The sequence below is a fragment of the Prionailurus viverrinus genome, chromosome A2 (assembly GCF_022837055.1).
Source record: "Prionailurus viverrinus isolate Anna chromosome A2, UM_Priviv_1.0, whole genome shotgun sequence".
Taxonomy (NCBI): domain Eukaryota; kingdom Metazoa; phylum Chordata; class Mammalia; order Carnivora; family Felidae; genus Prionailurus; species Prionailurus viverrinus.
In genome coordinates, this window is record NC_062562.1 from 56,233,825 (window position 1) to 56,261,238 (window position 27,414).

General features: G+C 52.0%; 2 protein-coding genes across 8 annotated transcripts in view; one reads left to right on the top strand and one right to left on the bottom strand.

Moving 5' to 3' along the window:
- Positions 1-18,249, top strand: part of ACAD9 (acyl-CoA dehydrogenase family member 9) — a 44,854-nt gene extending 26,605 nt beyond the window's left edge. For both annotated transcript variants that reach the window (XM_047835852.1, XM_047835860.1), the window contains 15 exons: positions 237-343; positions 1,291-1,391; positions 2,466-2,544; positions 3,545-3,719; positions 6,356-6,429; positions 9,827-9,902; positions 10,670-10,740; positions 10,998-11,117; positions 12,251-12,379; positions 14,323-14,402; positions 15,133-15,259; positions 15,475-15,552; positions 16,016-16,144; positions 16,781-16,853; positions 17,710-18,249. In XM_047835852.1, coding sequence (XP_047691808.1) covers positions 237-343; positions 1,291-1,391; positions 2,466-2,544; positions 3,545-3,719; positions 6,356-6,429; positions 9,827-9,902; positions 10,670-10,740; positions 10,998-11,117; positions 12,251-12,379; positions 14,323-14,402; positions 15,133-15,259; positions 15,475-15,552; positions 16,016-16,144; positions 16,781-16,853; positions 17,710-17,810 — 1,520 coding nt within the window. In that variant the 3' untranslated portion in view covers positions 17,811-18,249. The remainder of the gene's footprint in view (positions 1-236; positions 344-1,290; positions 1,392-2,465; positions 2,545-3,544; positions 3,720-6,355; positions 6,430-9,826; positions 9,903-10,669; positions 10,741-10,997; positions 11,118-12,250; positions 12,380-14,322; positions 14,403-15,132; positions 15,260-15,474; positions 15,553-16,015; positions 16,145-16,780; positions 16,854-17,709) is intronic.
- Positions 16,159-27,414, bottom strand: part of CFAP92 (cilia and flagella associated protein 92 (putative)) — an 83,189-nt gene continuing 71,933 nt past the window's right edge. For 4 of the 6 annotated variants that reach the window (XM_047835769.1, XM_047835798.1, XM_047835778.1 and 1 more), the window contains 4 exons: positions 21,062-21,226; positions 20,285-20,497; positions 20,053-20,197; positions 16,159-16,393 (listed from right to left, as the gene is read on the bottom strand). In XM_047835769.1, the coding sequence (XP_047691725.1) occupies positions 16,335-16,393; positions 20,053-20,197; positions 20,285-20,497; positions 21,062-21,226 (582 nt within the window). In that variant the 3' untranslated portion in view covers positions 16,159-16,334. Of the gene's footprint in view, positions 16,398-20,052; positions 20,198-20,284; positions 20,498-21,061; positions 21,227-21,730; positions 21,864-27,414 lie in introns of those variants that run through there. The other 2 variants (XM_047835788.1, XM_047835806.1) reach the window with 2 other exon arrangements.

Here is a 27,414-nt window from a genome sequence, read left to right on the forward strand (position 1 = left end):
TTTTATGATAAAAATATATGCTTATATACCTAAAAAAATCTGAAAGGAGGTACACAAAAATGCTCTGGTAAGTTTATGGGTAATTTTTGTTTTCTTCCTACCTTTCTGTAAGTATGACTTCTTAAAATAGTGATCTGGTATTACTTTACAAGCAGATAAAACAGTCAGGGTCTTTGCCTTCAGTGGGAGAAATTTGGAGCTGGACCATAAGTAAAGCTGGTCTGTTTTTTCTTCAGGTGGCCTGGGCCTCTCCAACACATTGTATGCGCGTATGGGAGAAATCGTCGGCCTGGATGGGTCGATCGCCGTGACCCTAGCAGCACACCAGGCTATTGGCCTCAAGGTCAAGTGTCTATGGCTTCTGTCTGATGCTCTCTGTTGGTCTGGAGTCACACGGTGGCATTGAGGCAGGAGCCTTGCTCGTTTTTACCAAGAAGTGAATTGGGCTCGCTGTGTCGGGTCTTGGAGGGGCCCCTGCAGCGCCCCCTGGTACACCTCCTCTCTCCGGCCACACCGGCTGATGCCGGGTCCCCACACAAGCAGTGGTGCTTCGATCACACTGTCCCTCCCCTTGGAATCCTCCTGTCCCCATCGCCTTTGACCCATCCTTTGAGGCCCACATCAGATACCCTGAGGAGCCTGTCTTCACCTCGTGCTGGAAGCGAGCCTCCCCTGCTGAGCTCTAGAGTCACTAGGGGCCTGAGCATGTCCTCCCCTCCCTGCTGTCTGTGCACGTGTCTTCTTCACCTCTGGGCTTGGAGCATTTTGGGCAGGTCCACGGTCACACTCGGTGACAGTCCCATTACTCAGGCTGTCTCTGCTCAATGGAGAAAGTGAAGGGAGCCAAGTGAACAGTGTACTTGGGCCCTCTACCCCAACCTGTGCTCCAAGCGGTCATCGGTGGAAAGAGTGTACTTCTCCCCAGGGCACCGACTGAGAAGGGGTCGGACAGTTCTGACATTGACTGCACATCTTCTTTATGCACTCCCATGTATCATCCAACACCCCTCCCCGGTGGGTAGGATTATCCCCAGTGGCATGGAGTTGATGGCATGGAGGCTCAGAGAGGGGACATCCCTTGCCCAAGGCCACCCAGCCTGGTGGTGACAGTCCCTGAGTCTGGCTCCCATACTCATCAGCACCTGTTCATTTCTCAGCTGGGGCTGCTGGCTCTGAGCTCAGAGTGTTTCTTCTTGTGTGAAGTATTTTCTCTAGAAGGGACCACATTCTGCAAGCACACTTCACACTTTCTTTTCCCCACAGCTGATAGCCTGTGTGTGTTTGGTTTAGGGGATCATCCTGGCCGGCAGCAAGGAACAAAAAGCCAAATACCTGCCCAGGCTGGCATCTGGAGAGCACATCGCCGCCTTCTGTCTGACGGAGCCTTCCAGGTCTGCCCCCTGACAAGAGGTGCTGCACGGCAGCCTCTGGGGAACCTTCCCAGGGCACCCTGGGATGAGGGCTCTGGATTTTGGCTCATAGCTCGTGGCTTTTCTTTCTTCCCTCCCTGAATCTTCCAGAGAGTCAGCTCAGCAACTTTTCTTGCCAGTTCTCTTATCTTTACCATATTTCTCTGTCCTGTGGATACTTACGAGGGAGACAACATACCTGACAGCACCTATCAAGTAATTGTTTTGTGTCCACAGCACACCTTACACAGGATAAGCATTCAGGCTTCTAAGCAGCTTTGCAAGTGGTATCGTCCCCACTGAACACGTTAGGAACCTTAGTTCAGTGGGGTTGTGTCATCAGCCCAAGATCACACAGCCGGCTTAGGCCTCAGGGCTTCTGCTGACAAGTCCGTTACTTGGGCCATGCTCCATCCGGAACGGGGAGTATCCTGCACTCCTCACAGGAGCTCACATGAGCCTGTTCTCTGCACACATTCCTGTGTTTAAACCTAAGCCCAGGAGGTTTTCACTGCCACTTTTTTTTTTTTTTTTTTTTTAAAGCCTAGGCCTGTTGTTTCAGAGTCTTTGTTTTAGTTTTTAGAGGAGGGGGGCAGAGGGGCAGAGAGACAAGGAGAAAGAGAATCCCAGACAGGCTCTGTGCTGACAGCACAGATCGATACAGGGCTTGAACTCCCAAACCATGAGATCATGACCTGAGCTGAAGCGGGACACTTAACCGACTGAGCCACCCGGCTGAGTGCCCCCACACTGCCACTCTTTGATGTGATAAAGCCGGGGTGGCCGGCCGGCCACTGTCTTTGTAAATAGGGTTTTACTGGAGCACGCCATTTGTTTACAGGTTGTCTGTGGCCACCTGCGTGCCACAGCAGCAGAGCTGAGCAGGTGGGACAGACATCCTGCGGGCTGCAAAGCCGAATAGATTTACTTTCTGGCCCTTTATTTTTAAGTCGGCGGACTCCCATGTTAAAGTACCAAACCGTCCATTTGTAGCCCCCCAGAGACATTGTTCATCCCAGCATCACTTGCTTCAGCCACGTGTTTCTGTTTCTGCAGTGGGAGTGACGCGGCCTCCATCAAGACCAGGGCCACGCTAAGCGAGGACAAGAAGTACTACATCCTCAATGGCTCCAAGGTAGCGCTCCGTGGCCTCTGCGGCCTGCTGGGGGTCTCAGCCACGGCCTCTGCCACGCACTGACCGCTTCCTGCACCCCGTGGATCCTATAGCGTGTACACCTCAGCTCTTGACTGGCAGCTCTTGGGTGGATGCTGCTCTTTTTGAAAAAAGAAACTGGCTCGAGGTGAAGTGACTCGCCAGTGGCCTGTGTCTGCTCAGTGGCGGAACCAGGATCGGAAGCAAGCTCTCCTGCCTCCAGACCCTACACGCCTGTGCAGAACTAGCTGCCTTCCGGTAGCTGGGGCTGGTGTTGTGTGTTTGTGTTTTAATTGATTGCACAAAATTTCAAACAGATGCAACAGTTTAGTGTAGTGAGGCTCCATGCAGCCATCACCAGCTTCAGCAGTTACTCGCCGACGGCCCGCCATGTCTCTTCGGTCAGCATTGCCCCCTCTGGTCGCATCCCTACGGTCTGAGCGTGTGTCTCGGCCAGATAAGACTATTTAAAAAAACCCGTTGGTCATTTCTTCATCTCTGGTCAGCATTCCAGACTCTGGTCGTCTCGTACCTTCTTATTTTTCAAATAATTTGTTTGAACCCAGATCCGATCAGGTTCCGTACATTGCAGTTTATTGAGGAGTCTCTCTCTTGCCCTCTCCCTCCTTTTCCCGTTTCTTCTTTGCCTCTCCTCACTCCTTCCCGCCTGCTCTGTTTTCTTGAGGAAACCTGGCTGCTCGGTTCTAGAGCCTGAGCCGTCTCGGTTCCTCTGGCGTCTCTTCCGTGCACATGTGCACACACACACGGCCACTTGTGCCTCTTGGGGAGATCCTTGCTCTTGGGAGACTGCGGTGATCCCCTGTCTTCTGCCCGTGCAGGCTTGGCTTCCCCCGAGCCGAGGGCTTTACGTTTGTGGCCTGAAATTTGACAGGCCCTGGAGCATCCTGTAGCAAAGATGGAGCTGAGAGGTGATGCGCAACAGTCTGGCTTTCTCCAAAGCCCTTTTTCTTTCTTCCCTCAGGTCTGGATCACCAATGGCGGACTGGCCAATATTTTTACCGTGTTTGCAAAGACGCAGGTTGTTGATTCTGAAAGCTCAGTAAAAGACAAAATCACAGCATTCATAGTAGAGAGAGACTTTGGTGGAGTCACTAACGGGAAACCTGAGGATAAGTTAGGCATACGTGGCTCCAACAGTAAGTAGCGTGTGTGTGTGTGTGTGTGTGTGTGTGTGTGCGCGCGCGCCTGCGGTATGTGTGTGTGAAAGAGAGCCGCCCTTCAGCCCCATCCAAATGCAAGATAAAATGAGATGTAAATAGTGTTGGTTTCACATAAGCATGTCCACAAAATCACGTTAAGAATGCCACAGTGAGAGGCAGCTGGGTGGCCCAGTCGGTTAAGCATCCAACTCTTGATCTCCGCTCAGGTCATGATTTCAGTTTGTGGGATCGAGCCCCATGTTGGGCTCTGCTCTGGCAGCGAGAAACCTCCTTGGGATTCTCTCTCCCCCTTTCTGCGCCTCCCTTGCTCGTGCATTCTCTCTCTCTCTGTCTCTCTCAAAATTAAAAAAAACAAAAACAAAAAACCACAGCGACTTCATGGCAGTGCAGAGGAGCCCTTGAAGCTAATTTATTCATTCAGCTCATTTGTGCCCCTCCCCATGCAGCAGGCACTGGCGATCTCCACGGGAGCTCATCACAGCCTCATGGAGCGCTCCGTCCTGTGAGGCAGGTGTAACAGACACCAGAGAGGCAGAGAGGTGTCTTAAGGAAACACTCCACTGCAGGACACCCCATCTTTCCTGCCTGGGACCTCCTCCTTCCTCTGGTGCTCCCTCGTACCCGCCCAGTGCTGCCATGGAGTCCTGACAAGACTCTGCCTCTTGGGGATCCTAGTTTAGATCGTGGGGTCTCCATGATGTGGGGACCAGCATGCTGCCCTCGGCACCTCTGGACCTGCTTCTTTGCCACTCTGTGTTCTGGCTGGTGATATTTGCCACAGCAGCCTGGTTCAGAGGGGTCAGAGGGGCCCTGAGCTCTAACCGGACTCCACCGCCTAGAAACTCTGTGACCTTGAACCAGCTAGCTTACTTTCCCGTGCCTCCGTTTCCTCACCTAAAGGAAAGGGGTGATAACAGAACCCACCTAGTAATGTGACACGGGAAGGAGGTGTTACAACGTCTGTACGATGCTTAGTGCACACGGAAGCAGGACAGGGTTAGCTCCTGCCATGTTCCCAGAGGGAAAGGAGCACGCTCAAAGGCCCAAGGTAAAGAGCTTGGCGTGCTGGTGAGGGAAAGGGGGCCCTGACAGGGGAGGGAACAGGGTGGCAGGCCTGCCCACTGCTTGGGCAGTGTCCACACTGAACTCAGGGTAGGTGGTGCCCCTGGGACCATGCAGTGGCCCTGCAAGAGTGGAGTGAGTGACACAAGTTGAGGTCAGAGAGGGAGGCAGAGTCCTTCCCACACTCCGCAGCTTGGTGAAGGAATTCGAGCCACTGGGACAAGCGCCTGGCCCCACAGCCAAGGTGGTAAGCTAGGACCCAGCGGCCAGAGAGGTGGAGGTTTCATTGTATTTCACGACCAGGCTGTTGGAATAGTAGAATAAAAGGTTAGTGGACCCAGTTGCCCACACTTGACTTGCCTGCTATGTGGCTGCTCTTGAGCCATGACCTTCTTTGTCCCGAGTCTCCCTTTCTTCCAGTGTTAAGTCGCTGGGAGTTGCAGTGTTTATGTGACAACGTGCAAAAGCACGCTGCTACAGAAAACATGGGTCAAAAGCCCCTGTTCTGTCCTGCCTCTGTCATCACCACTGCCATGCTTTTTCCCTTCTCTGCCTGCCTCTGTCACCTTGACCTTGGCTTTCTGCTTCTGCACACCAAGTGCTTCCTCACTTCAAGGTCTGCTCATCCTCCGTCACCATCGTCACCTTTGTGAGAAGCCACCCCAGCACTGAGCTGACAGAGGGAGCCGTCCTCTCACTCAGCCTGCTTCAGGCTGTGGTTTGGCTCCCTGTCTGCCATGTGTCTGCCATGTGCGTGCCATGTTGGGGCATGTGTTCCTCACAGTAGATCACGGCCCCTGGGGGCCAAGCTGGCTCACACCTAAGGCCTCGGCTCATGTCGGGTCAGCTGTGTGTCCCTGGCAACAGCTAACGGGGAGAGGCAGTCCACTTCCACAGAGTCACAGCGTAGGGTGTGGCTGCATCCAAGCTAAGTGGGACCCGTACTCCCATCAGATACAGGGACCTTACAAAGGCTGTGTTGTCCACTTTCATTGTTCCGCCTTTGCCTCTTGCTCCTACATTCTAAGCTTCACACTTCTGCTGAATGTCAGCTTAGAAAATCCTGATGTAAGCCCTTGTCAAAAATATTATTCACCTCCTCTCCAACCTCTGATTTTGTCACCATGCTCTATTTTTTTTAATATATTTTTTAAGTTTTTTAGAGAGAGAGCATGAGCAGAGGAGGGGCAGAGAGAGGGGTGGGGAGGGAGCGAGGATCCCAAGCAGGCTGTATGCTGTCAGCTCAGAGCCCAATGCAGAGCTTGAACTCCCAAACTGTGAGGTCAGGACCCAAGCTGAAACCAAGAGTCTGATGCTTAACGGGCTGAGCCACCCAGGCGTCCCCACCATGCTCTATGTATTTCCTCTGTAGCACTTACACCACCAACACGTTTCTAGCAAAGTATGAGCTCCATGCGGACAAAACCCTTGTCTTTCTGTACTGTCCTGTTGTAGCTGGAGAGTGAATGAGTGAATGAATTTGTGCCTATGGGTCAAGTGCAGAATGGTTTGCATTTGTCAAGTAAAGCCTGCAATTTCATCTTTTTCAGCTTGTGAGGTCCATTTTGAAAACACCAGGGTGCCGGTCGAGAATGTCCTTGGAGAAGTCGGAGGCGGGTTTAAGGTGCGTGGTTAGAGCAGGCCCTGTAAGGGCTGTGGTTTCACGGTTTAGCTTGTTGGCCCCCCAGTTTCCTGTACCGTCCCTGTTTGTGGCCGACCAGTGCATTTGCCAGGTGACTGCATAATTCTCCACTGGGAAATCGGAGTTGAGAAGAGTTGGTTCCCAGAAGAGGGAGTGTGTAGTTGGAACTCCATCTCCTTCCTCTGCAAGGCTTTGTTTGCCTTGAGGAGGGTTAGGAGTCCTCTCTCCAGCGAGGGTAAGAAAGCAGGCCAGTGGGCGTTGAAGAAGCTCCAGTTCTCTGAATGCACAACCCTGGGTCCTGAGTCCCTGCCCTAATTTTTCTTGGAGTCAGATTTAGTATTTTTAATTGACATGACTCACGTAACATAAATTTACCGTTTTCAAATGTACACATGGGTGTGTATTTAATATATTCACTATGTTGTATAGCTATCCCCATGGTCTAATTCTGGAACATTTTTATCACTCCAAAAATGCCATACCTTCTCATGCTCCTCTCACCATCTTTGGTGTCGCTATTTTTCTGTTTCTGTGGATTTGCCTATTTTAAACGTCGCATACGCGGAATCCATATGTGATCTTTTGTGTCTGGGTTCTCTTCACACAGCAGAATGTTTTCGAGGTTCACCTACCTTGTGGCACGTGTCATTCCTTTCTGTGGCTGAATAATACTCATCGTGTGGATACACCACACTTGCTAATCCATTCATCAGCTCATGGACATTTGCACTGTTTCCACTTTTAGACTATTGTCAATAATGCTGCTGTGAACATGCATGTGTAAGTCTTTGCGTGAACAATGTGTTTTCAGTTCTTTTAGGTATATACCTAGAAGCAACATTGCTGGCCACGTGGTGACTATATGTTTAACTTTTTGAGGAACTGCAGACTGTTTTCCAGTGGCTGCACCGTGTTACGTTGCCAGCAGCGATGTAAGGGGGTCCATTTTCTCCACATCCTCACCAATACTAATCTCTGCACCCAACATGGGACTCAGACTCACCACCCTCAGATCAAGAGTTGCACGCTCCACCACATGAGCCAGCCAGGCGCCCCTTCTTTACGCAGTTTTATACTGGGCTATTTGTCTTTACTGTTGCCCTGCCCTAATTTCATGGGTGACCCGGGCAAGCATCTTTGCCCTGGGGAGCCCCTCCCACCTTGGCTATGAAGCGGGGATCACAGCAGTACCTTTCTCCCTTTCTGGGTGTTACAAGAATCTGATGAGTGCCATTAGCCAAAGCTCCTGGCCCAAGGCTGCCCGGTAAATGTCTACCAGAGGACTTTAGAGGTGGGCAGACAAAAAGGGAACAGTTGTATGCACACGATGGTATGTTTATCCCGGATGTTCTGTACAGGTAAGAGAATGTAGATGGGAAAGATGAAATTACTGAAGGTTGACTCCAAGAGAGTTGATATTCATCGTTCAGTTTGGGTGCTTATCTTCCTAGATTTTGATCTTTTTAAAGAACATCCATCTCGTAAATATTTGGTAACGCCATTTGTGTAATACAGCCTGTCGTTTTTCGCTCACCAAGAATTCCAGTCTTGTCTTCGTGCCAGTGAATATATGTTGCTAATATTTCACGGTGCAGAATATCTTTGGGACGGCACCTTTGATGTTCCCAGTCCCTGAGATCGGGCACGTGGTACTGTTCGCACACCTTCCCTGCTCAGAACCAGATTGTGTGGTGTATGTCCTTGCTTGTAGCTGTACACACTTGTCCTGGGTTTAAACATCCAGCAGGAGACTTGCCAGGGGGGAGAGCACGAACATTTTTAGTTCGTGGCCCCTGCTGCCGAGCTGCGTGGGGAGTTGGGCCGGCGCCCACCCACCAGCGGCGTGTGGGAGTGCCCCTTGCCCTAGTCCTTTCCACACTGCATTAACACATTGTTCCCATCGTGGTAGGTAAAAAAAAACAATTGTTTTAATATACAAAAGAAAGATTTCCAAAGCCCTCTCTTTGTTATTAGTAGGATTACTTGCCAGTTAGCCTAAACGCTAAACAGTGAGTGATTCCAGAGACCACAAAATGAGCAAAGGCCAGGGGAACATTGCCTGGCTGATGTGGGAGAAAAGTAAGCCTCTTCCTGTGGACAGTCAGAGGTTTTGTCCATGGTCAGATCTTTGAGGCATGGAGGCAGTGAACGGTCGGGCAGGGGCTGTTGAAAGCGTGGAGTATGTGTCTTGCTCGTGGGCAGGCCACGATGTAGAATGCAGCTTAGAAATTATGGACGGAGAGGTCTGCAGTAGGGATGCTGTTGCAGCATTCTGGGACTGCACGGGCAGGGGGTGGATCCTGGGGTTAAGTAGGATTGACACTTGAGCTCAGGAGCCCCTCTTGAGAAACGGTGAGATCTGTTAGGTCGTTGGTCCTCTGGGGAATGAGACCTCATCTCAAATCTTTTTTTCCTTCAAAATCAATTTTTTTAATGAAGTTAAGAATAAACTCTGAAGAGGCCACGAAACGGATTTCATTCGTAAAACTGTGAGCCGGCTTTCGCAAGCCTGTGTGGGCAGAGGGAATGAAGGTGGGGCGTTCGCGTCCTCATCATAGTCCTGGCAGGTCTAGACTGGCGCACACCCACGGCCCGAGACTCAGGGAGTGTGAGGCCAGAGGTGGCCCAGGAGGAAGCAGGGCAGGATCTGGGTGTCTGTCACACTGTGGTGGTGCATAATGGCACCCTCTCCATCCAGCACCCAGGGCTGGGTCTTATTCCCGCATTCCCGTGGGAACCGCACTCGCCCCTCCCAGCAGTTGTTGCCAACCTCACAGAGTCTGCTTTGAGATTCTCCTGTTCAGGTTAACAAGTGATCATAAATTCAGATTCGGCTGCATGATTTATTCACCCAAGTCCTCTATAAGCGTTCAGTCAAAAGCTGTAATACACTTGAAGTTGAGCTTTTAAGAAAACTGTGGTGTTCACAGACTCCTTCTGCCCTCAGCCCCAGCCTGCCTCTGAGGCATCACAGGCATGGTAGGGGCGTGGCAGGTCACTATTTCTCAGGAGTGGTGGGAAAGTCCAAGTAGCTTGCAGGGGTACCTGGTAGGTCTTAGTTTCTGCTCCTCTCCTCTGAGGACTAAGAATTGTCCTGTTCTGGAATAATGTGGGTGACTCCAAGGATGTTTGTGATTGAGTTACCTTGTTGTAACGTGTGGGGACTACTCTCTCTCCCAGCCCGGTGGGGATTGGCAGAACAACTCTCCCAGATGCTGCCACAGAATTCTGTACCGACTTGCCTTTTGTCTTCATGAAACCTGGTAAAAATAGACAAGCAGTGCTGTGGTCTGGCCCTTGGGCTTCTCCCAGTACAGCAGGGGTGAGCAGGACACTTGGGCAGTGCAGTCCCAGTGAGCTACCCCCACTCTCCCTGCAGGTGGCCATGAACATCCTCAACAGTGGGCGGTTCAGCATGGGCAGCGTTGTGGCTGGGATGCTCAAGAAACTGATCGGTAGGTACGTTGGGGACAGGAGCCTTTTGTGGCACAACCTTGCTCCTGCGGCCCCACTCCATTCCGGAGGCTCTGCCACGTCCTCGCAGCAGGCCGGTGCTGAGCCAGGCCACTGGACAGACAGCCCAGCTGCAGGTTAAGACGTGGGCTTTGGTTTAGACCAAAAGTTGTAGTCAGTCTGTGCCCAGATGGCTAATGTTCCCATTTCACACTCCTCTGTTTTACTTACAAAGGATGGGGGGAGCCGGTGTAGGCTGCCGTGTCCTCTCAGGTGACCTCAGAGCTGGGCGCCTGTTCACAGCTATACACAAAACAGGCTGCCCTCCTGCTCTGGTGAGGGACGGCTGGGACAGGCGTGAGCCTGCTCCTCTTGTCGGGGTGCTTCTGGGGTCCTGGCTCTCGCCAGGTGCCTTACACCTTCCTCTCTGATAACCTTGGCAGCCATGCTAGGAGGCCGGTAGTGTTGCTCAGGGATGTTGGCTGCTTGGCCCGGCCTACTATCTGGTAAGGAAAAGCACCAGGGTCGGGCCTGACTCTAAACTCTGTGCTTGTGCCCCTGTCCACCGCTGAGGCACCCGGAGAGTGGACGGCCGCTCCTCTGACCAGATACACTAGGAAGGGGCAGCGCCATTTTGCAGGGCGTTTGGTCTCAGCCGACCTGCTTCTCATAGTTCCTGCCTGAGTGTTCGCAGGGACTTGATGATAGCCTTAGGAGATCATTCTAGGATAGCCAGAAAATGGTTTGTGATGACTCTGCTCTTCTCCAGAAATGACTGCCGAATATGCCTGCACAAGGAAACAGTTCAACAAGAACCTCAGCGAATTTGGATTAATTCAGGTACTGAAGTTGTGGGTGCTGCGTGTGTTGGTTTCACGTGTGGGCGTTACACGTATGCTTTCGTGGTCTGTACTGGGGACTCTCGTGCAGCGGTTCGGAAGATGGCGAGATAACGTGCCTCCCTGTTCAGGATGCCGGGGCTTGGTTCTCTTGGGCACTGAGGCTTTGGCCTTAATTGCCTTCTCTGCTGGCTGGCACATCTGGGTCTCAGCACATGCAAATTGTTTCTTGATTGTGTTTTTTTCTGAACACCCCAGGAAAAGTTTGCCCTGATGGCTCAGAAGGCTTATGTAATGGAAAGTATGGCCTACCTCACCGCAGGGATGCTGGACCGACCAGGGTTTCCTGACTGCTCCATCGAGGCTGCCATGGTGAAGGTAATCCCCGCACAGCCCGGGAGAGAGCAAGAACAGCTCCTTAGCTGTGGCCTTTCAGACCCAGTGTTGCCTGCCACCTTCCTCTTCTCTTTAGCTGATAGGCCAGTTTATCATCAACCCAGTATCTGTGGTGTCCCCACCATGTGCCAGGTACCGCCCTAGGATGCACGTGGAGAGACCAGGATAGCATAGGAGAAGCAGCAAAGAACAGTGCCCAGTTGAGTGCATTTCTAGGACAGGTCAGTGTCTCCTGAGCACAGTTTGTGCCAAGTTGTCTCCGGTCTGTAGCAGAGAGAGAAAAATCTAGGCCACGTATGTAATTTCACGTCAGTATAAAACAGCAGCCAAGCTTTCTTAGGACTTTTGTTGTGAGTGTTCAGCCTTCCTGTTTTTTGGGTAAATACTGGAGTTTTCAGTACCTTCATTTTGGGGAGGGGGGTGGTGAGGAGTGTCTTTTTTTTTTTTTTTTTAAGCTCCAGTATAAAAGAGGCATCCCTGGTTCAGGAGAAGTGGTGAGAGGAGCTCAGAGGAGAGACCATGCAGTGTCTCGAGGTGCTTTAGAGGCACCGTCAGTAGGTCTCTGTGCCAGGCACTTTGCATTCACTGTGCCCCCTCATCCTTCACCGACAGCCAGACACAGGGACGGCCCCTGGACGCAGCCCCTGCCCAGAGGCTGAGCTCCCAGCCGAGCAGGACAGTGACTCTGCTGTCCGGGTGCTCACGTGTGGACAGACGTGTCTTTGTGTCACCCACAGCCGGGTGTCGGGCCAAGCAGCTCGCGTGCAGAGGGGCGAGCTGTGGGTGAAAGGGCCTGGGCGGGCAGGGTCGGGCCTCGTGGAGGAGGACAGGAGATTCCTCTGTGGAAGGTGTAGAGTGGCCCCTTCCACTGTAAGGAAACCTCAGAGGTAGGAGGAGTCACGGTGAGTGGGGGCCCAGAGCTGGCCATTGTGATCCAGGAAGCAAAGGACTTGCCTGAGGCCTCCCCGGGAGATTGCATCGGGGCTGCTACAGGGTCGGTCTCATCCTAGAGACCAGTTCTCCGTGCCCAGTCACCCCGCCCTGGCTAAGGCCCCCTCGTGGAAGGGACTCGGCCCTGCCGCCCCCGTGCTGACCGTGTCCTGGGTCTGTGGCAGGTGTTCAGCTCAGAGTGTGCCTGGCAGTGCGTGAGCGAGGCGCTGCAGATCCTCGGGGGCTCAGGCTACATGAGGGACTACCCGTACGAGCGCATGCTGCGTGATGCCCGCATCCTGCTCATCTTCGAGGTGAGTGCCCGCCACTCCGCCCCCCACCACCCACCCTGAGCGCTCTCGTTTGTCCCTCCTCACAGAGCCCCTTCCCCAGGCGTGGAGGGGAGGCCAAGGGGCCAAGCAAGGGCCTCTTCCGAGCCTGCCACTTCCGTTGGCTATGTTGAGACAAGCAGAGATCTCATGGGAGGGCCTGGTTCTGCCTCCAGGGCTCTCTCTGGGTCTGGGTTTCCTTCTCTAGGTATTGAAGCAGCTGAGGGTACTCTCCATGGGCTTCCCCAGCCCTGACTGCTCCCTCTCTAATTACTGCCTCCTTCCATGGGCTCACAAGCCTAAAGAGGGACTTCAGTGAGTGGGGAGAGGCTGAGTGGGGTAAGGAAAGGGGACGTGGGGGCCACCGAGAAGCTCTCGGGGAGCTCATGGTCTGACTGCACGGCCAAACTAGTGCAGTGAGGGCCTGAGGTGCCCCTCCCCCTAGAGCAGCTGGAGTCTCAGGAAGCAAGTGCACTGGGCCCCTGGCGGCAGAAACAACTTGGGCCTGGCCTAGGGGAGGGTGGTTTGGGCCAGGCACAGGAGATGGAGTATGCCAGGCCCAGACAGGGCCTTGCCTGCCAGCACTAGGTAGAGTAAGCAAACCTTTGTGGGAGCAGCGGATAGTCCTGGTTGAGGGGAGCTGGGGCAGAAGGTAGATAAGAAGGAGAGGCAAGTAGCCAGGCTGTGGAGGACCGTGGCCAATAAGCAGAGTCTGGATGTTACTGTGAAGGTGCTGGAAGCCGTCAGAGGTTTCTGGGCAGGGAGTGACTCGGGTACATTCCCGTTGTGGGAGATTCCCTGGGGCTGACATTGGGGGTGGGTTGCAGAGGTGAGACCAGAGGCCGGGTGCCTGCAGCAGAAGAGAGAAGTTGAGTCCAGAGGCTGTGGAGATGGATGGGATTTCAGGATGCACGCAGGCTGTAAGAGAGGCAGGCCCATGGACCAGGCTCGGAGCCTGAGCAATTGGTGTGGTTTCTGAAGGGCCACCTTCAGACCACGTGCAGGTGGGGCCCCGCTCCTGGGCTACCAACTGAGGGGAAGGCCTCAGGGTGTGCTCCCCACATCCCAGCCCCTGTGGTCCTCTTTCTTAGAAGAGGACCCTTCTTCTAAGGATACACAGGATGTGACCAGCCTGAAGTCACGAGTCCCAAGGGCACGGGGATGCATCGCATCCCTGCTGCCCCAGGAATGCTTCTTCCGAGGCCCCATTCCCTCGGCCTGGTTGAATTCAATCCTGTGTGACTGGGTGGGGCAGAAGCTCTGAGGGGCACGGACCCCTCGGTGCGAAGCAAATGCTCTAGTCTAGACTGCGAGACGGGGCATGGCTTGGCCTGCAGTCCTCCAAGCTCTCCTTCCTCTCCCATGGGAGTCTCCCATCCATGGCTCAGCCTGGCTGTAGCGCTCAGTTGCCCCATGCTGGCTGTGTGACCCGCAACCCCACTGGCTCCCTGAGATAATCCCGGGGAGTAAGTGGTGTGCATGGGCACAGCAGCAGGTACTGACACCTGGTACTCGGGCACGGTCGGAGGCTGCCCCGAGGAATCTGGTGGTGCCCACACAGCACTTGCTGCGCCCTGGGCATCAGCATCCCTCCCCACTGGGGAAAGTGGCTTCTCTCATAAAGAAGCCGAAGTAGAGGCTTGGAGAAAGGAATGACTCCTGTGCAGTTGGTCATAGAGAATTGGTGGGTCCCTAGGGAGGCCATGGTTCTCTGGTCAGCCCGCAACTCCTCCCCATGGAGGTGGTAGCCAGCGTGTTGCCCTGACCCTCAGATCACAGCCCTGCTCCCTTTGTGAGGCCGCTTCCAAAAACGGCAGCTTCTGTAGCACTGACAGATGGGCAGTGGTGTGGCCTACCCAGTCACGTGCACAGCACAGGCAAGGCCATCCCGAGGGGGCAGCCTCTGACCTCCATACTGCTGGCCACAGGGAACCAACGAGATTCTCCGGATGTACATTGCCCTGACAGGCCTGCAGCACGCTGGTCGCATCCTGACCGCAAGGATCAAGTAGGTGCCAGCCCCACTGTCTGCTCCTCGGGTCCCACCTGCCCATCAGAGGCCCATCCCAGGGCATCTGGAGGAGGGAGGCCGCCCTGTCCCGTTGAAGCCATGCAGTGCTCAGCTCAGTCGCAGGCTGGCTGGAGGAAGGGAAGGGGACAGGAGCCTTGAAATTAAAAGCCGGGCTCCAGAGCTTGGCCTGCACCTGCAAGTGACGGGAGGGTCCGCTGCCTCAGGAAGTCACGGGCCGCCTCCACTGGCAGCTCCTGCCTCCCACACTGCAGGGAGCTGTGTTCTCAGAACCTAGGGAATGAGAGGTACCCCTCAGGTGCTGGGCTCCCAGGCTAACAGGAGACCACTTCCTTCTCTCCCTCATGGCTCCCCTGGACCCCCGTCATGGGCTCAGAGCAATTAGAAATCACTGCTGGAACCCCGTACGGGTTGCTGAGACTATTTGCAGACTCCTTAACCCGAGAGCACCTGGGGGCCGGCTGTGACTGCTGCTTGTGGAGAGAACTCGTGTGGCTCCACTCAGAGGGACCAGCTGCTCTCTGACAGGCGTGCAGCAGGCCCAGGCCAGGGCGGGCGGCATGTAGGTCTTGAGTAGGTCCCTTTAATGCCTTGGATAGTCCTAGGGAAGAGGTGCCCTGCAGTTCTGGTGTGCCACTAGGGACCCTGTTGCTGGGCAGTGGAAACCAGCAGTGGGGCCTGAGTTCGTGGGGCCATGGGCTTTCTGCAGTGAGCTTAAACGGGGCAATGTGAGCACTGTCATTGAGACCATCAGCCAGAAGCTTCGAGACTCCGTGGGCCGAACCGTGAACATGGGGCTGACAGGGAAGCTGGGAGCTGTGCACCCCAGTGTCGCGGTGAGTGGGCACAGCTGTCATACCCCCCATCTGGGTGCCCTTCCGGGGGATGTCCCTTTCCAGAGGGCTGTGCCCAGGGCGTTGGGGAAGATGGCCCCTGCCTGGTAGCAGAGCCTGGGCCCCAGAGCCCCAGCCGTGCCGTGTCTGGGTAGGATGGGCACCATGGGGAGGGGACACTGAGCAGTGACTCCTCTGACACTCCTCTGACATACTAGGACAGCGCCAGCAAGCTCGAGGAGAATGTGTATTACTTTGGCCGCACTGTGGAGACATTACTGCTCCGCTTTGGCAAGGTACCTGGGCCCCTGCCAGGTCTGGGGAGGGCAGGCCCCCTCCGACTTGGGAGCCAGGGAGATGGGCTGTCTGAAGTGTCCGCCTTTGGGACCAGGCCTAGAAAGAAATCTTGGTCACCATGGAGGCATGGGGTGGGGCTGGCTGTGCCAGGGGCCACTTGGGTGGGTGCCTTCCAGGCAGAGAGAGGCTCCTTAGAGCCCAAATCTAGGGCTGTTGCTGCTCCCGGTGACATGAAGCACAGTAAGCACCAGCCTGTGTCTCAGTTTCCTGGGACCTGGTCTCACCTTGACCCCTGCCCAAACTGAGACGGAAGGGAAAACCGGGCAACCGGTGAGCCAGCCTCCCCCAACCCAAAGGGAGAGGCTGTGTTAGGCATGAATTGAGGCCTGGAGGTGGGTGAAGATGTGCCCAGGGAGGGAGGTCATGGGTGGCGAGCCTCCACCCTGGGCTCTGTGCTCCCAGACCATCGTGGAGGAGCAGATGATCCTAAAGCGGGTGGCTAACATCCTCATCAATCTGTACGGCATGACGGCGGTGCTGTCGCGGGCCAGCCGCTCCATCCGAGTGGGGCTCCCCAACCATGACCATGAGGTAAGTCTCCCTGCCCGCTTAATCCTCTGAACTTTAATGAGGCCAGTGGTTGGAGGAGGGTGTCAGCGAGCGGCATGACCCAGTCAAGGAGTCTCAGGAGCGAGGGACTGGGCAGGTCAAAGGCCTCAGCCCTGTAGTGGTCCAGGAGGCTGCTGGTTTGCTGAGTTGTGGCCGTGGCCCGCACTGGTGGTCAGCTCTGAGGAGGAGGTCTGTGCTGCTCAGGACACAGGGCTACTCCCTTTTGTCTTCCTACCTGAGGGAAGAGGAGTGGGTGAGTGAGGAGGGTCCCAAAGCTGTGCCCTCCTCCGGCTGCCTTCTTTACCCTGCCCGAGGGGCCGGATGCCGTAACTGAGCACCTGCCGTATGCATTGTCCCACAATAGCCTGTGGGCACTAGGATTATGATGGCCTTCCTGCCACAGAGGAAACTAAGGCTCAGAGTGTCGCATAATTAGCTAACTAGTTGGGTCAGGGCTGGAATTAGAATAACGACTCTGGCTCCTGAGCAAGGCCTTTTGACTCCAGCCAAGCTGCTTAGTTTGGCTGATGGAGTTCCTTAAAGCTCACACACCAGAAAGGGGGTGCCCTATGTCATCTCTAGGTCTCTATGTCAACTCTTTAACCTTGGTTCTGGCAGGTTCTCCTGGCCAACATATTCTGTGCCGAAGCTTATTACCAGAATCTCTTCACCCTGTCCCAGCTGGACAAGTGTAAGTAGGGTGGCCTTGGGGGTGGGAGGGGAGGGCCTAATTCCAGGTGACTGTTGATGGTGAGCTGCTCCTGGCCCCTGTCAGGCTCCCAGGGCCTGCTGGCTGTTCACCAACCTCTCCCTTGAGTGACAGAGGGTCAACTGGGCTGGCCTGCCGGGCAGGAGCAAAGGCTGTCAGAGTCCCCACAGGTGTCTGCCCAGCATGCCTAGCCCCAGTCTGGCAGCTGCCTAGTGAAGGTTTGCAAAGGCAGGCAGCGTTTTACCTGCCTCTTCACCCCCTGCACTCCGGGGAAAATCAGTCTGCCTTCTAGCAGAAGTCCCAGGCTTTGGCTCATGCAGCTGTTGGTCTGGAATGCTCCTCTTCTACTGTAGCCACTTGGCCAAGTCTGGGAACACCCGGCTCATATTCTTCTTCTGACCCTTATGGTCATTTGGCCTCAAGGCTCTGTGTCACGTGTCCCCTGCAGAGCCCACCCCTGTTGCCAAGTGACGGAGGAGAGGAGCCCGTGATCATGTACAGCTCCTGGCCCTGGGTGCTGGCATGTCTGTTACGTGCTGTGGAGGGAGACACGCTTGCTCCTCTGGCAGGCTTGCCTGGGGAAAGGGTCCTTCTCCAGCCCCTGCTCCCACAAGATCCAGGGTTCTTCGGGGTTACCAGGATGAACCCTTTGGTTTATGGGATGAAGCCCCTCTCCCTCCTTTCTCCCTGCAGCCAGAATCACCTCCTTGGGGGTTTGGAGGAAGAGGGTCACCTTCAGGACTCCCTTCACAGTGGGTGGGCTGTTCTTTGAAAAAAAAAAAAAAAAAAGTTCCAGGAATATTTCTGTTATCACAAATCTATTCTTTTTTCCTCCCAGATTCTCCAGAAAATCTAGATGAACAGATTAAGAAAGTGTCCGAGCAAGTCCTAGAGAAGCGAGCTTACATCTGTGCCCACCCCCTGGAAAGGACGTCCTGAAGCAAGAGGACAGTGTTCCTTGCTGCCCCCAAGCCATGGCCCGTCGCTGGACAACTCTTTCTCCAGAAGGTGGAGGACTTGGGGTTTTTTACAAGTGGAACCGTTTCTTCCCAGTCTATACCAAAAGGGCCTTCTCCTGGCCTCAAGGCACCTCTTTAGGCTTTGCCCTGCAGGCCCTGCTGCTTGACCTGATCCCAGGTGCTGAAGAAACGGAGAGAAGGCAGTTGGTGACACCTGGGATTTGAGGGGCTTCTGCTAGTTTAGTGGGAGACGTCACTGCCTGTGGCACGAGGCTGGCGGGGACCTGTTTCGGGCTTGGGGAGCTGCTTCTGCCGGACCACACATTCTTCTGGTGGGCTGTGCGTTCTCCAAGAAACCACCTGCCAACTGTGTACGTGGAACGTATACACTTAAAACATATACTGGGAACTAACGAAAACCAGGAAACGTAGTTTGTGTTTCAGCCTTTGCCGCACTGGTCACGTTTTTCCTCAGAGCCCTGGGATCCCCCCTCTGGTGATGGCCTCCAGTTCCTTTGTGTTCACCCCGCAGGAAGAGGAAGGCCCTGAATGCTGAGGGGCAGGTGCCCAGGCCACAATGCTCCAGGGAGTACCAAGTCCCTGTCTCTGGGCTTTCTCGGGTGATGGGTGAAAACCATATGGTCGGCTGCATGACAGCATATGCTGTTTCTTGCCTGGGGCCTGTCTCCTGTCTCTATAGATGTTGGCCTTCACTCTTGAAGGGGGGACAAAAAGGAATCTTGAGGTGACACTAATAGACCTTTGCATTTCTCTAGACTCTTTTCTGATGTTGTTAGCCAGATGCCTTGGTCCCTGCGTGCTCACACTGGCACGCTTCCAGGCTTCACCTCGTCCTGAGAAGTTTGGGGCTCCAGAAAGCCCTCTTTGGCCATCACCTGGAGGTGGGAGGAGGAGGCCAGGCCCTTCCCTTTCCCTTCAAGTCAGTCTGCGCGGACGGCTGGCCTGAGCACTCCACCAGGGTTTGGGGAACTAATCTTCAAGAGGTAAAAGTTTACATATCTTGTGACATTGGACGCGACTTTCCAGTGAAACTTGACGTTCTTAGTGTTTTGTTCGCAGGGAAACATTCTGTACAAAATGGAGAGTACTAACCTTCTAGTATAGTGCCAGGACCGGAGGCTGCATGGAGCACCTTTGCCAGGGAAGCATCTGTTCAGACCTCCCGCCCCGAGGGCAGCCCTTGGGAAAGGGGGCTTCACTGTAGGCCTGGAGTCATGGTCGCCCCTGGAAGCAGCTGGTTCTCTGCATCCAGCTGAGTTTCAAAGGCTGGGGCCCCTGGTTCAAATCTCCCTTTCCCACCTGCCGTTTCCGAGTTTTCCTTAAACACATTGTGGGGAGGAGAGGCCCCAGCGTGCGTCTGTGGCCTGCTGTCAGCTGGCACTGGCTACCAACCGCACCCAGGGAACGTGGCTTGGGAAGGCCTGCAGTGGGGCCTGGCATCGCTGGGCCGGGCCAGGAGACCTTCACGCAGCCCCAGAGCCTGTTCTGGAGGGAGGCGGCAAGGGCCAGACAGGAGGGTGGCCAATTTCAGCAGCCTGCCAGCATTTCCTCCTGTTTTCTCAGAGCTGTTACCCACTGCCCTCGGGGCTTGCGGGAAGAAAGAAATCCATTTTATCTATCTGGTCTAGCTTTCTGAGAAAGGTTTCTCTGGCAAACCAGAGAGGAGTTTCTCTCTCCTCTCTCTCCCTGAGCAAAGGCTCTGGCAACGAACAAGTCTGGATTCTCTGTTAACCTGTAAATGAGGCCCATCTTCATAAACAGGGTGAGAGGGACCCATGCTCCTAGGCTCCCTCCCTCCCCCAGAGAGGGATGGCAGCATCTTGGAATAGGAAGGGAGTCAGAAGGTCCCAGAGGTGCCCAGAGCCCCTGCCCCCAGCCGCTGGCCAGGCCTCCGGTCCTGGGTAATGTGTGTTGGGGCTCAGAAAACCCTTAGACCTATCTTCCAACTTCTGCGTTTTGTAAGAAACCAGACCCAGAGCAGTGAAGCGACTTGCCCAACGTCACACAGCAAGTTAGCATGACAGCTGGAATTAGAATCCAGGGCCCCTGAGTTTTCACCCAGCCCGCTAACGCCAAACCCAAATCTGACTCTCAGAAAGTCTGGGCAGCTAAAGCGAAATGGATCCTGCCACAAACACACAGCAACAGAGTTCCCAACTGCCCATGGCATCGGGAGGCTCGGCCCCGCAAAGGCCTCTTACCTATTCTGGGCTTTAGCACTGGAGAAGGGGGCAGCTCGAAGAAAAGTGGTGGCTTCCTGTACAGGTCAAAGTCCTGGTGGCGCCGGTCCCACGTCCACCTCCTTCGATCCAGAAGGTTAGTGAGCGGTGTGTTTTCCCTCCACTCCTACGTGGAGAACGGCACAGTAAGTTAGGAGGGAGGTTCCTGTGCACACCCCGCCTGAGGCCCTACCCCTCCCCCCACCCCGTGGACCTCGTTCAGCTCTGTGACCATGCCAACGGGCGGCAGCCTGATGTGACGGTCGCTTTCGGTGCTTTTGTGAAGACCTGTCAGTTGGAATCCGTTGGCCGTGAGCCAGGCCTGGCGGGATTGCTTCTTGGCTTTCTTTTCCTCTTCCTCAGAGTCCTGGGGCTCCACCATGGCTGAGAGGTAATTCTGGGAGTACGTGAACCTCTTCCTTGGCTCCTAGAAACGAGGGGCAGACACGAGGGTAGAAGGGCTGGTAACAGACACGGACGGGGCCGACTAGCCCTCCAGTCTCCAGCAGGTATCAGAAACGGCAGCATAGGGGGGACAGAATGACAGTCCCTGACAACCAGACCTCCAGAGTAACTGAACCGTGAGGGTGGCGTGGGTGTTCTCGACGGAAGCAGCCCTCTTCTAAAGGTCATGTGCTGGCAGCCTCAGCCAAGGCTTTTCCTTCGGGGTGACGGCGACAAGAGCTCTCTAGGGAAGGCAAGGTCTCCGCACTTGTGTGCAGACAGGTGCCTGGGAGCACGTGTTGAGGATCGCTTGGCTCTCCCACGTGTGGAGGATTCACGTGTAGCATGGGAACAGAACACCTCTCCCTCTGGGGTGCGACCCCCCCCCCCCCCCCCGTCTCCTTCCCCTCACTGGTTGACTCTCTTGTGCACGTCGGAGAGTGACTGCTGACCTCCAGGCAGCATGGTCACGAGAGGAGAGGGTTCACCGGGTTAGCTGTTACTCTGGAGTGCAAGCATCCACTGCCTCCCTCTCTGGGCCTCTCACCTTGGCCATCTCTCGATACAGCTCCTTCTTGGCAAGCTGTGTGGAATTCAGGGTCTGGATGCTGTAGTTATAAACCGCGTCTTTGGCAGGCGCTGCGATTCTGATCACCTTCACCACAGACTTCGGAGGCTTCTTGCCGACCTGGTAGACCCCGGCAATATTTTTCTGAAGAAAGAGACACGAGTCACAACCCGCACACAGGCCCCTCGACACCAGCTGCCAGCTTGTGTGAAGCAAGCGGACCCCTGGGACATGGCTGTGGTTCAGGTGTCACTTCCTGAGCACGAGGGCGGCCATTCCATCCCAGAACACTGCCAGAGGGCCATCAGGTCCAACGCCTCACCGTCCGGGGTGGGACTCAGGACCAGAAAGGAGACTGGTGTAAGTAAGGTCAACGTGACTGGAACACAGCACCCAGCCACGGAGAGAATTTGTGGCTCAGATGGCCAGAAGTGGGAGAAGCTTCAGGTTTTCGTGGTATATACCATCCTTGCCCATGGTCACCTTTCAGTGCTGACTACATAGGGAGTGTCCCCGTCTCTCCAGAGCCCCACGATGGTTTGTCAGCTCCCTTTGTGAGTGAAAACAGCAGTGAGGAAAGAGAACAGTGCAGGGAAAGGTGGCGGGGCCCCAAGAGGAAGCTGCACACATAGCCTGCCCTTCACTTGCCTGTGCACCTCCAGCAAAGTCACCATCTTTTGCTTTGAAGGAACTTTTTTTCTTAACCAAAGATGGTGACCTTGACTCACATACTAACCACTACTTCAGGCCAAGCCCCAGTGTCTTAGTCTCTGAGCAGTTTCTGTAAGAGAAAGCAAAGTAACCAAGGGAAAGATTAAATAAATCTGTGACTCAGACACGAAGGAAAGGTCAAGGCGGTAGGACCCGCATGGCTGAGAGCAACAGGGACTGAAGGCAAAGGCAGGCCACACGTCATCGGGTGAGGGACAAAACTCTTGCCTTGGAGCACCTTCCAGATGACCGTGCCAGACGGGCCATCTGAGCTAGGACCCTGTGGTGGCACACACATGGCTTCGTCAGAGCACTGAGTATTTGGTCCAGTTTTTCCAGTGGGAGGGTTGGTCGGAAAGAGTCAGTCTGTGTTAATAAAAGTGCAAGTCCTCAGACCTGAGGGAAACTGCTTCTTCCTTTTATGATACTTCCTGGAGTTTGAGGTTGAAGTTCCAACCAAAAGAGATTACATGAGGTCAAAACAGTGGTCAACGGTGTTTCTGGACGCCTGGCGTTCTCTGCCCTGGGGGTGGAGGCTGCAGGGAAAGTTGGACTCTTCAGCCAAAGTAACTATATGCCTGAGGAGGAGGACCAGTATCTAAGACCAGAGGCACAAACTGAACTGAAGCCAAGCTATTGGAAGGGATGGGATAAAAATTTATCGTACGTGCAGTCCTAAAAGCGGCAGACGAAAGAAACAAATATTGGGGGCAAAACACGAGAGTTGAGATCAGGGGCGCGGGCTAGTGAGACACCGCAGAGTGAACTCGTGAACTGGAATCCAGGCTCAGACAGCAAGCCTGAGTTTAGGGAATGGGAACCAAACTCAAAATGTGTGAATAACAGAAGCCCCAAAAGGAAGGGGGAAACGGGAATCGGAACTTTTAAGAAAGCAGGAACATCAGGATAGATCAGGAAACTTCCAAGCCTGGACACACTGTTCATGAAGTGTGAGACCCCAAGAGACAGCAGGCCACCTGTGAAGGGAAAAGTACCAGACTGACCTCAGATTCTACAAGAGCAGGAAACGAGGTGGAGAACTTGAACCTAGGACTGTACATCAGTTGAGATGAGTGTGTCAGGTGTGCAAGGCCTGGGAATTTAGGCAGAGACTTTGAAAATACACTCGGAAGAAAATTCAAAAGGGAGGAGGAAAACCCAAGAGTTTGGACAAAAGTACCAAGTGATGTTTTCTTGTCTAAAAAGGACCAGAAAAGCATAGTAACCTAGAACTGAAATTCTGGAGACTTAATATATAAAAGGGATGGTAAGGTGTGCATAGGAAAAGATAAAAGGAGGGTATTAATATAAAAAGTTTCAGGGGCCGCCTCTGGGTGGCTCAGTCATTTGCGTGTCTGACTCTTGATTTTTGCTCAGGGCATGATCTCACAGTTCATGGGTTCAAGCCCCGTGTTGGGCTCTGCGCTGACAGGCCGCAGCCTGCTTGGGATTTTCTGTCTCTGTGTGCCTCTTCCCCTTTTGCACACACTCTCTCGATCTCAGAATACACTTTAATGAAGTTTCAGAATTCAGTAGGAATTTACAAAAATGAATGTGGTCTTTAGGACAGCCACCTTAGAAACCAAGAATGTGTAACTCTTAAATCTTTGGTCTAACCAAAGAAAGGAAGAATTTGAAAGAAAGTGAGCCTCAAAAGCCTAATCTAACAATACTCTCAGTAAATGGCTTGTTTGCCAACTGGCTTTTTTTTTTTTTAAGCTAACATGCTGTCTATACAAACTGCTTTAGGAGTGTCTGGCTGGCCCTGTCAGTAAAGCATATATGACTCTTGATCCCAGGGTTGTGAGTTCAAACCCCATGTTGGGTGTAGAGATTACAAAATAAATCTTTTTAAAAAGAATGGCTTTAGACCAAAAGATACAGGGTTGCAATTAAAGGGAGGAAGAAGACAAACTAGGCAAAAGGAACCACAAAACCAAGACGAGAAAAACGAGTGTCATTTGAAAGACTGGACCACATAATTCAAGATAAAAATCTATCAAGAGGCACAAAAAGACCTTGTATATTGAGAAACAGAGCAAGAAGGTATAACTGTCATGAACATTTGTGCCCCTTAACAATACAGCCTCAAAGTTTATTAAGCAACTGACAGGACTGCAGAGAGAAATGGACATCTGCTTGACATCACTGGATAGTGATCAAGGAAGTCAGAATCCGAGGGGCCAAGAACCTGGAGAGAAGGAGAAAACATTGAATCCTCCCCCACCCACCCTACACAATTTACTCTCAAGGTATTTATTTGCTGATTCCTAAATTGCTCATGAATGAGATGAATGGAGCAGACAAGAACCCAGGCAGAAAAAGCAGCCAAGAGGTTCGGGGCGCCTGGGTGGCTCAGTTGAGCAACCGACTTCAGCTCAGTTCATGATCTCATGGTTCGTGGGTTCGACCCCCCACGTTGGGCTCTGTGCTGACAGCTCAGGGCCTGGAGCCTGCTTGGGATTCTGTGTCTCCCTCCCTCTCTGCCCCTCCCCAACTCATGCTCTGTCTCAGAAATAAACAAAAGACATTAAAAAAAAAAAAGCTAAGAGGTTCAATGTTCAGCAGGTATTTTGGAAAGTGTCACCATGCTGGGAAGCAAAAACTGGATTTCAGAGTGTGCCAAGGAGGAAGGCACCTGTTTACACCCTAAGCTTATAGTTGAAAATTCAGAAAATCTGTGCTTAGAAATAAATGCAAACAAGGGATAAGCCTTTTTAGGGGAATTTGTCCTTCATTGGCCTGCTAGAAGAAAATTAAATCCTCTCTGTAGGAAGATACAGTTTTTCCTATACAGTGTTCATTTAAGGAAACACCCCAAGGCAATCTACCAATTCAGTATAATCCCTATTAAAATTCGAATGGCATTTTTCACAGAAATAGAACAATTCTAAAAATTTTGCCAAACCACAAAAGACCCCAAAGAGCCCAAGCAATCTTGAGAAAGACCAAAGCTGGAGGCATGATTTCCTGATTCAACTATATCACAAAACTATTGTAATCAAAACAGTATGGTATTGCCATAAAAATAGACACAAAGTTCAATGGAACAGAATAGAGCCCAGAAACAAACCACACATATATAGTCCATTTATAATAAAGGAGCCAGTAATATACAATGGAAAAAGAATGGTCTTTTCGATAAGTGGTGCTGAGAAAATAGGACAGCCGCATGCAAAAAAAAAAAAAAAAGAAAGAAAGAAATTGGACCACAGTTCACACCATACACAAAAATCAATTCAAAATGCATTAAAGACTTGGATCTAAGACCTGAAACCATAAAAATCCTGGAAGAAAAAATAGGCAGTTAACTCTTTCACATCCATCTTAGCAATGATTTTTTTGGATTTGACAAAAGCAAAAATAAACAAGTGGGGCTACATCAAACTAGAAAGCTTCTGCATGGCAAAGGAGACCCATCAACAAGATGAAAAGGCAACCTACTGAATGGGAGAAGGCATTTGCAAGTGATACAACCAATAAGGGGGTTAATACCTAAACTAAATAAAGAACTCCTATAACTCAATAGCAACAACCAAAAAACAACAAAACACACCTGATTAAAAATGGGCAGAAGATCTGAATAAACATTTTTCCAGAAAAGATACACAAATGGCCAACAGGTAAATAAAAAAATGCTTAACATCACTAACCATCAGGAATATGGAAATCAAAACCACCCCACACGTTTTAATGACTATTATTTAAAAGACAAGAAATAACCAGTGTTGACAAGGGTGTGGAGAAAATGGACCCCTTGTGTACCCTTGGTAGGAATTTAAATTGGTGCAGCGGCTATGGAAAATAGTATGGAAGGTCCTCAAAAAATTAATAATGGAACTACCATATGATCCAGCAATTCCATTACTGGGTATTTATCTGAAGGAAATGAAAACACTAACTGAAGAAGATATATGGACCTCCATGTTCACTGCAGCATTTATGATAGCCAAGACGTGGAAGCAGCCTGTGTCTATCCGTGGATGAATGGACAAAGATGTGGAGTGGGGTGTGTGTGTGTGTGTGTGTGTGTGTTACACAATGCAATATTACTCAGCCATAAAATAGAAGGAAATCATGCCTTCTGTGACAACATGGATAGGCCTTGAGGGCATTATGCTACATGCAATAAGACTGAGAAACCTCACTTACTTGTGGAATCTAAAATGAAGAAAAACATGAATTCATAAATACACAACACATTGGTGGTTGCTAGAGGTAGGGGGTGGGTGAAATTAATAAATGGTCAAAGGGTACAAACTCTTAATCATACAATAAGTAAATCATAGGGACGTGATATATAGATAGCATGATGACTACAGTTAATAGTACTGCATTGTATATGAAAGTTACTAAGAAAAGAAAATTGCTATATGTGGTGATGGCTGTTAACTGGACTTACCATGGGGATCATTTCACAATATACACAAATACTGAATCATTATGTTGTATACCTGAAACGAATAGAACATGTCGGTTATGTCTCAATTTTAAAAAACTAAGAGACATGCCAAGACACAGGACCAAATAGGAAAACGAAGAGAAAAGGTAGGTAATAGAAAGAAACCCAAGATAATCCAGATATTGGAATTACGATTAATATAATAAGCTAAATGAAAAGGTGGAGAATTGAACTAGATATCTGGAATCCATAGAAGAATCAAATGGAAATCTTAAAATTTTTTAAATTATTAAAATTATAATTCACTGGATGGGTTTAGCAGCAGAATGAACATCCAGCAGAAGAGATCAATGAGTTAAGATCGATTAGTTAAAATTTGTACTGTATACTACCGTATGGTATAAATTGAAGACGCCTGGGTGGCTCAGTCAGTTGAGTGTCCTACTTTGGCATGGGTCATGATCTTATGGTTCATGGGTTCAAGCCCCACATTGGGCTCTCTGCTCTCAGTACAGAGCCCACTTCAGATCCTCTGTCCCCACCCCCCATTCCTCACCTGTTCATGCTCTCTCTCAAAAATAAACATTTTAAAAAATCCAGATTGAAGAACACCCACTAAAACATGGAAAAATAAAAGCATGAGATATGTAAGTAATATAAGATGTAAGTCATAGTGAAAATATCTAACTTGTCATTAGAATCCCAGGAGGACAGGGAGAGAGAACTTGACTAGAACAGAAGTATTTTTGAAAAGAAAGACTGGGTCTAGATTTTTTTTAATGTAAAGATTTCAAGCCACAGATTCAATCATCTCTACAAACCCATAGCAAGATAAATACAAAGAAAAATACACCTAGGAGCATCATAGTAAAACAAAAGGAAAAGGGGAACAATTTTGGGGCAGCTGGGTGGCTCAGTCGGTTGAGCGTCCAACTTTGGCTCAGGTCATGATCTCACAGCTGGTGGGTTCAAGCCCCGTTTTGGGCTCTTTGCTGTCAGTCCAGAGCCTGGAGCCTGCTTTGGATTCTGTGTCTCCCTCTCTTTCTGCCCCTCCCCTGCTCGTGTGCTCACTCTCGCTCTCAAAAATAAACACTAAAAAATTTTTAAAGAAAAAAGGAGAACAATGTTAAATGCAACCAGGAGAGGACAGTATCTTCAAAAAGAGCAAAACTGACAGCTTTAAAGTGTGAAAATAACTGCCAAGCTAGCATTCTGCCAA